This window comes from Dryas octopetala, chromosome 1, assembly GCF_963921425.1.
Source record: "Dryas octopetala chromosome 1, drDryOcto1.1, whole genome shotgun sequence".
Lineage (NCBI taxonomy): Eukaryota > Viridiplantae > Streptophyta > Magnoliopsida > Rosales > Rosaceae > Dryas > Dryas octopetala.
Genome location: NC_141366.1, coordinates 21,304,200 through 21,312,819, shown reverse-complemented (window position 1 = coordinate 21,312,819; position 8,620 = coordinate 21,304,200). Strand labels below are relative to the sequence as shown.

Below are 8,620 nucleotides of genomic sequence, written 5' to 3'. Positions count from 1 at the left end.
TCCAATGGACAACCATCAAACTCTTTTACAAATCTTCAATAGTGTGTGATCGAATGTGCTGTTAAAAGTTTGGCAATAACTTACTGATCAATCCAAACTTTTTATGTATTGGTATGATGAACAAAATTGTGACCAACAACCCCCAAGTAAGCAAAAGCTTCGACAAAATAAAAACTTTTAACTCATGCCTCAAGTGGAGGTTCCCAAGAGACGATTTAACTCTCCATTCATGTAAGGTAGATTGTATGGATCAATGTGAGCCATAAATCTTGTTAGGGCTCACTAAGCTTCAAAATAGGAGTTTGAGAGTAAGAGGTTGAACATGGTGAGGAGTTTATGAAGGTATAGCTGGTGGGATATGTAGATAAATTAGATAAAAAATAATAACTTTTTCTTTGATGGTCAATTCACATAAGGATAAATTTTTCTATTTAAAGAAAATTTAAGTGTGAGATTTAAGAGAAAAAAATTGTGGGGTGTCTTTATGTTGATGCAAAAATCTGTAAGATGATGCAATAACTTCAAATGGATGATGTGGATGCTGATTCTGCCCTAGTTCGTAAAGGGTGAACATGGATGGTTGGTGATGAACTGGCTTGCTGATGAACTTAGACAAATATGACCTGCATGAACAAGAATCAAAGGAAGTAGCACCAGTATGATACCAGCCAAATACGCTTCGATGATTAAGTCAGTAATGAGTAAGTAGAGGTAGTTAAGCAAGAATAAGGTATGAACTTGGGAGAATAAGGAAGAATAAGGTAAGATCTTCTGAGTTATTCTCTCAAGGGGTGTGTGTTTGTTTAGGAGGGTTTTTGTGAACCCCTTCCTTGTGGCTATAAGTGCATTTTTATAGGCAAGGAAGAGGTAAATAATATATTTACCTACATGTTGATGAGCGATGGAGATGAGGCCACGTCACCAGTTTGAAATAGTGCTATGCACAACTACCTAGCAAGCTTGCATTAAATGCCAATGTGACTTTGGGGTGGTGGATATCCCTAGCAGTCCTATCTCAAGTTAGTCTGTCAGGAACAGTGGGATTGTCAGGTGATAGCCACTTGAGTATGGCTGAAGATATTATTTGGACCTTCTAGAAGAGCGGTGGATGGTAGTCCCCAAGCCGAGTCGGGTATCTGTTATCCATAAATTTGCTAAGTATGAGGTAGTCGAATGTAGCAGATTGGAAATACTTCGTATGAGCCAAGCCAAGCCGAGCTGAAAGGAAAGGCGATCTGATGGCGACGAGATCGTCCAAGTTTGCCTTGAACTTGTTTGACTTGGACCGAATAGTGATGTTAGGTTTAGATCGAAGCGTAATTAAGCTGGAATGATGAGGTGGCTAAGGTGGTTGACTGGTCAATATGTCATGTAGGATCTGTCATGCCATGTGTAAGTATGTGGTTGGTCGTTGAATCTATGTGAATTTATCCACAAACACTTTAGAATTCCCCATTTAAGGGAGATCATAGTCATCCTCGATAATAGATTTGTAGGTCATGGTTTTGTTTTAATGGTGTGAAAGCCATGGTAGATTTACCATGGCCGAGAGAGAGTCAACGAGGTGTTGCGGCGTGGCATTGCATATGGGGTTTTTCTTTCAAATTCTTTCTTTTCATTTTTTTGATTCTTAAATTGGCTAATGATAAAACATGATTTTCTTGAAGTCTCAAAATACAAAAGGTTATTGAATGTGACGGCGCCGATAGCGTTTTATTATAACACATGTATAATTTATTTAAGTGGTGTTACTATTACACACAATTACATATTTTAAAAGACACATCATATCTACTTAGCCAGTCCATATAGGTATAAAAATGACATCTGCCACATATGCAGATAACGTTTCACTTAATAATCAGATTAATGGAGGGTTTAAAAGGTCACCTTTTGGAACTTGGATTCCCTGCTAGTTTTTTCTTTGTTTGTTTTCCTTGTTTAATCCTAGCTGGCCATTTATTACAAATCCAAGGGTAATAAATGTACAAAAGTGGGACTTTTTAAACAATGGGGAGCAAAGTGAAAATTTCCCATACTTAATGGGTGCAAACTGTAATTAGCTAAGTTTGTTTTTTGCTAGGGATTTGTGTCTCAGGGATTGGTCTTAGGGTATTTAAGTACAACTACAAACTGCAAAGCAAACAACAATAAAAAAAACAAAAAGAAAAGAAGAAATGTCAGGATCTGAGACAGGAGTGATGACGAGTAGAGAGCCCTTCGGCCTGGGTCTGCAGAACAGCAGTCCTCTACAGTCACAGTCGCAGTCGTCACAGTCCGCCATTCACAACATGCGCTTGAACTTCTCTCCCGCCGACGCCGCTTCTAATGCTCTTTACAACCCCACCGCCGCCGCCGCCTCACCCACTTACCAGAACGCCTCCGCCTCCGCCGGTGGTTCTGTTCCGGCCGCCGTCGAGGGTTCTGTGGAGGCTGCTGTTCTGAGCCCTCCTGTGCTTAACATGAACATGGGTTCCGAGCCGCTGAAGAGGAAGAGAGGGAGGCCGAGGAAGTACGGGCCTGATGGTACCATGGCATTGGGTCTGTCACCTTCAGCCCCTCCGTCTGCCACCGTCACTCAGAACAATGAGGGTTTTTCTCCTCCTCCTCCTCCTTCTGGAGGTAATGCCTCACCCACTTCCATGAAGAAAGCCAGAGGCAGACCACCTGGTTCTACTAAGAAGCAACAATCGGCAGCTTTGGGTAAAAACCCTTTTTTCTTTTTTATTAATCTAATTGGTTTTTTTTTGTTTTTTGTTTTTTTTTTTAAAATCCGTTGAATCTTATTGGGTTTGCTGTTTATTTTATGTGGCGTTAGTGTTTTAATTCTGCTATGCTTTGTGTATTTGATATTGTTTTTGTTGTTTATTATTTTGCATTACCACCCTTCAGTCACGTGGTGTTATGATATTTCAATGTTTCGACTGTTGGTTTTAAGCAAACAGTGGCTTTGACTTATTCAGTTATCCCATGCCTGTTTAATTTGTGCTTATTAAAATCTCTGTTGGAGGAGGTTGTTCCTGTTCGGGTTTCTAGCAGGAGATAGGAGTGGTCGTTGTCATGGAATTAATCACTGTATATATTTGTGGATAGCTCTGTGAAATAAAATAGGGTATAAGGTTGCTGGAACTTGGGATCCGTTCGATGTCTATAAAATCTTATGGGTCAGATTTACCTTTCTGCCCTTGATTGCTGCTGTATTGCAATTGAATACTGTTGGCTTATATAATGATCTTGACTCTCTTGATATTCATCATATTTTCATGCGAATATGAGATCATAGGATGATAATGATTTTTGGTATTGGCTGCAACTTATGATTTTCTTTGCAAATGGAGTTAGTTTTTTAAATGGTTTATCTCCAGTCTCTTTTACAGCAGAACTATATTGATAAGATTTTAGTAAGAATTTTGATGTTCAAATATGGTTTTGTCAGCGTCAATTTAGTATGCTTCTTAACTTTTCCTTTTTAAATTTTCCATCTATGAGAAGAGAAGTCCTCATACTTGCTTAAGTTTCCTTATTATATTAAATTTAGATTTTCAACCATCAATTGATAGAAATAGAATAAACAATGCAGCAAATTCGTTTATTTGGTTTATATATACTAGCTCCTTGATACACGCTCCAGCGCGTGCCAATAGGGTTTTTCTATAGCACATGCAACGTAATGTATTCCATGCACATTTTATCAAGCACGAATGCCTTCCACGTGAACTTTGAATAAACTAACTTAAAAAATAAATACTAGTTGAAAGAATAGTTAGGATGCTTCTCAAGTGCTGCTCATCAAAAATATTCTTTTCACCTTCATCACCCGAAAGCCTCTGAAACAATCAAAGCACCAACTAAAGCCCACCAACCTGAGCAATGAAGATTGTTGCTGCAATATAGCAACAACAAAATCCCACCAAATAATAAAAAAGAAAGAAAGCAGAACATAGTAAAAGGAATTGTGAAATATCAATTAGAAGAATAAGATTAGTCGGACCCTTTGAATACCAATGAGAAGAAATTGTAAAACCACTTTTATACTCACTGTGTTCCAAACCTTTCCCATTGTGTGTGAAGGAAGATGGAGAAATTCAATTGCAACTTGAAAAGTAGTGGGGTGAAAACTGAGGTATTTCAGGTCGTTTTCTTTAATATATGTGGTTACTTCTTTAAATCTTTTTAAACAGATTATATTTTAAGGAATTTTGGAAGTTTCATCAACTTCCCTTCTGACTTCATATATATAGATAACTTATGCATGCAGGCGTGCAGGGTGATCTTATTTTATTATTTCCTTTTCAAAAATTCAATTTTTCTGTAACATACTGTATAATAATACCTGGATTATGGTTTAATTTTTTTTTTTTTTTTTCTGTTTGTAGGATCTGCAGGGTTTGGATTTACGCCACATATTATCACTGTAAAAGCTGGCGAGGTTTCTCGTTGCCCTTTTCTTTCTTTAATAATTTATTTTTCCGGCTCCTTCCATGTTTGAACATCACCGTATTCTTAGTCTTGAATAATTATTGAGCTAGAAATATTATTTGATTGCACTATACATATTATCTAGGCTTTTTATCAGCAATGGTCCTTGAACTATGACTTGATTATCAATATGGCCCTCAAACTTGCATATCACTCAATGTGGCTCTCAAGCTTCATTACCATTCATTAATGTGGTACCTTAAATCAGATTCGTCAAAATTTCTGTCAAAATTGATCATCTTTGGTGCACGTGACTTATCTTTTAGGGGCATTTTTGTCAAACAAAAACTCTCTCAACTCTTTTCTCTCTCTGATACCCTTTCCTTCCATTTCTCACTCTTTCTCTCTCTCTCCTCTCTCCTCTCTCAACTTTCTACTCTCTATCTCCGGGAACTCTCTCCATCACCCTCTCCTCTTTCTCTCTCTGCCGAATTGGGCTTTTATCTGCGTTTCTTTGTACACATGTCATCGTCATCCATATAAAATGGTTGAAAAAGTTCTTTGCTTTTACTACTGGAACAGACCATTATGAACAGAGAAAGTATCAATTACTCATGCTATATTCTTCTTCCACTCCTCAATGAGTCCCTTGAACGGTTGAACATTTTCTCATGGGCCCCACCAATTCCAGCAGCCTTCTTAGTCTCTTCTCCAATTCTTGCAGCTTGCACTCTCAGAGCTTCACTTGCATCAGTTCTTTATAAATCTTAATTAGCAATCTGTTATACATTCACCACCGCCTGATCATCACCACCCCAAGCCCAACTTTTGGCCCAAATCCCCAGTCCACTCCTCTCAACCACCTCTGTGGCCAAGCTACATCTCGAACACCATGCGACGCAGCTTTGTAGTCCAAGATTTCTCCTTGGTGCACCCTGTTCTTCACCACCAACCCCTTGTCCTTCATTTTCCTCATAATTTTATGTCCAATTACCTCATCATCTAAACCATCTTCTTCTTTCGCCTGTCAAACTAGCTTTTCCTTACCACCCACAAGAACCTACACCCACTTTCAACCAACCCATCATCGACCTTGCTGATTTGGTCTCATGACAGGGCTGCTTGGCTTCGAAAGGGAGAAAGAAGAGAGAGAGGGAGGGGGGGAAGAGAGATAGGGTGACAGAGATAATGCGATGAGAGAGAGAGAGAGAGAGAGTGTTGAAAGAAAGAGGTTTTCATTTGAGAAATATACCCCTTAAAAAGAGGTTACGTGCATGGCACGTGATTAATTTTGACGAAAATTTTAAAAGATTTGACAACAGGTACTACATTGGTGGATGGTACCAAAGCTTGAGGGCCACACAGAGTGATTTGAAAGTTTGAGTATCATTTTGATGATCAGTCATAGTTCAGGGCTATTGTTGATGAACGGCCTATTATCTGTTCGTGTATATTAAACCCTTAGTTGTCCTTGGCGTTTCCATATTTTCTATATGCTAATCTCTTCCTTTTTTTAATAACTTCTTAATTTGAATGATTAAATTCTTTTTCACCAATTACGATAAATGGATGCATGAATGTATGCGTTACGTATTCATCTAGTGAATCTTGTAAAGCTCCTCCTTTTTCTCGTTGATTCTTCGTGTACTGAAATTAATCACAATTAGTTTCAATGTGTATTGGGAAAATGGAAGGTGAATGAGGTTGGGAGTGTTGGGTATGTTAAACTCAAATAATTATTTTATGAGTTAAATTCAAATAATTTTGGTCCGAAAAGTGAGTAGCATTTGAATTAAAGAGCACAATTTAGAATTCTAGAGAGTAATTGCGGCATTGGAGTGTTGCAGTTTCCTTCACAATTTTCTGGATTATTGTCCCATGTGAGTGAAAGTTCATATCACAGATATACTTTAGAGTCTAATGACTTATTCTTAAAAGAAATATACCCTTAAAATTCTTCCAAGGCTATCAGTGAGCTAGGTACATAATATAATTGAAGGTTGATTATCTTTTATATGCCTACTTTACTTTTTGGCTTTTATACTCATCATTTTCTCGTTGATTATGGTAATGGAATTCATTTTGATGCATTTAATCTTTCAGGATATCTCATCAAAAATAATGTCATTAACTCAGAGTGGTCTTAGGGCTGTTTGTATCATATCTGCAATTGGAGCCATATCTAGTGTGGCTCTTCTCCAACCATCAACTGGTGGAACTGTAACGTATGAGGTTTGTGAAATTGCTAACTAGTCTTTTGGCCTTTCCTTGTATCCAGGATGAACTGTTACATATAATATGTTGACTTTTTGATACAGTTTAGTTGGAAGTATGTTAGGCATCAATAGTTGTCCTCTGGGAATGTTGTCTGGAGAGAATTATCCTAAATCTTTCTTGGAACAGTTAGCTAATTTTCTGTTAGTAAAGATGATTGTGTTTGAACTGATGACTTTATGCCGTCATGTATTCACATGATAATTTAAGTTTGTCTCGAGGAACAGTTGGTTAATTTTCTGTTAGGGAATGTGATTGTGCCTGAACTGATGACTTTATGCCATCATATTTTCACATGATTAAAGTTTGTGTTGAGCACATTTGAAGACCAAAGATTTAAACAAATGAGATACTGAATATCTGGGTTTCCTTTGGGAGCACGTACAAGGCAGGTTTGCTCTTTGGTTAAGGGTAGGATTTGGTATCTGTCATGATTAATGGCAGTACTGAAATTAAATGTTGTCAGTGATGTTATGCTTGGTAGTGAATTTGTTTAACGGTAAAAGTTTATATGCACTCCACGACGTTGTAAAAGAAAAGCACTCTATTTCTATAAATTTCTCATATTCATGGCATTATCCTACCCACTTGGTTCTACCAATATGGTAAAAAGAAGAGATCTTTTGATGTTTATGATATTGCCGCTTTTTGTAGTTAGATTGCCTGGCTTAACATGAGTAATTGTCATAAAAATTTTGCTACTTAATCATTTGGTAGTTACCATAAGGGGTACACTTTGTTTTATTAATATTTTCTGATCTGTGAAATATGCTCTGCTAAGTCCTTCTTTTATGAATTTCCATATGCAGGGGCGGTTTGAAATTATATCACTTTCTGGATCGTTTCTTCTATCTGAAAATGCTAGTCCCCAGAGTGGAACTGGGGTTTTAACTGGAACTGGGGCTTTAAGTGTGTCATTATCTGGCCCAGATGGTCGAGTTTTAGGTGGTTGTGTGGCAGGTGTTTTAACAGCTGCCTCCCCTGTTCAGGTACACTTTTTTAACTTCTCCGAAACAATTATTTTTTCTTTTGAACTTATGATGTGAGAATTAATGGTTCAAGGAAATGAAGAGGCATGTGGAATATTTTCCACGATATGTGTGGTTCTATAAATTGTTTTGATAAATTGAGCAAGCCATATATTCTGTGGACTGTATTCTATATATTTATATCTTGAAAAAACAGGGTTTTTCTTGGTATTATTACTACTGCCAGATACAGCTTTTACATGTGATTGAATCTAATAGAACCAGTCATTTTTTAATTCCCAATGTATTGCAGGTAGTTGTTGCAAGTTTTATTGCAGATGGTCAAAAACCATCAAAGACAGCAAACCAAATGTCAGCAGGACCAAGGCTTGCAACAGGGGCCAGTAGCCCACCTTCACGCGGAACTCTCAGTGAATCTTCGGGTGGACCTGGGAGTCCACTGAACCAGAGTACTGTCTGCAATAACAGTAACCCACAAGGCATGTCAAGCATGCCATGGAAGTGAATCTTTCGTAACTCAGGCCTTTTCACTAATTTGTGTAATAGGCATGATCAGCAATGTTGTGCTTCATAATTTCATTCATAGCGTTGAGGACACCCGCTGAAACCGTGTTGTAGTTTAATTTTCGTAGAATAAGTACTGTAGAATGCTTTACAGCTGAAATTTATGGTCAACCAGGTAAACTACATGACAGTGCGTGTCACTGTCAAATAGAAATTAGATTTAAGGCTTGTGCTTCTAGGACTTGGTAGGATTAGGACTAGTTGGAGATCTAGTTTATCATGTGTTGGCTTGTTGTACTTTTAGTCCTTGTTGGGAATAACATATGCTGGATTTCACCTTTCTCTTTAATGATAAGATGGTAATTGGTACCAATTTTATTCAAATAATTTTGGTTTCTAGGCTCAGATGTTCTTTTTGGGCTATGATGCTGCCA

The 8,620-nt window shown here is 37.7% G+C and overlaps 1 protein-coding gene across 2 annotated transcripts; it reads left to right on the top strand.

Annotated features, from left to right (window-relative positions):
• Positions 1 to 2,158: 2,158 nt before the first annotated feature.
• Positions 2,159 to 8,552, top strand: LOC147299081 (AT-hook motif nuclear-localized protein 10-like). 2 transcript variants are annotated; one of them, XM_086248217.1, is made up of 5 exons: positions 2,159 to 2,703; positions 4,377 to 4,429; positions 6,523 to 6,651; positions 7,503 to 7,682; positions 7,975 to 8,552. In XM_086248217.1, the coding sequence occupies exons 1-5, from the start codon at positions 2,178 to 2,180 to the stop codon at positions 8,185 to 8,187; spliced, it is 1,101 nt and encodes a 366-aa protein (XP_086104343.1). In that variant the 5' UTR covers positions 2,159 to 2,177; the 3' UTR covers positions 8,188 to 8,552. The 2 variants fall into 2 exon arrangements, with proteins under 2 accessions (XP_086104343.1, XP_086104347.1); XM_086248221.1 differs by lacking the exon at positions 6,523 to 6,651.
• The last annotated feature ends 68 nt before the right edge of the window (positions 8,553 to 8,620 follow it).

Coding starts and splice junctions, on each gene's coding strand:
- LOC147299081 (XM_086248217.1), top strand. CDS start 2,178: ATGTCAGGATCTGAGACAGGAGTGATGACGAGTAGAGAGCCCTTCGGC. Junction 2,704..4,376: donor GCAACAATCGGCAGCTTTGG/GTAAAAACCCTT, acceptor TTCTGTTTGTAG/GATCTGCAGGGTTTGGATTT. Junction 6,652..7,502: donor GTGGAACTGTAACGTATGAG/GTTTGTGAAATT, acceptor TTCCATATGCAG/GGGCGGTTTGAAATTATATC.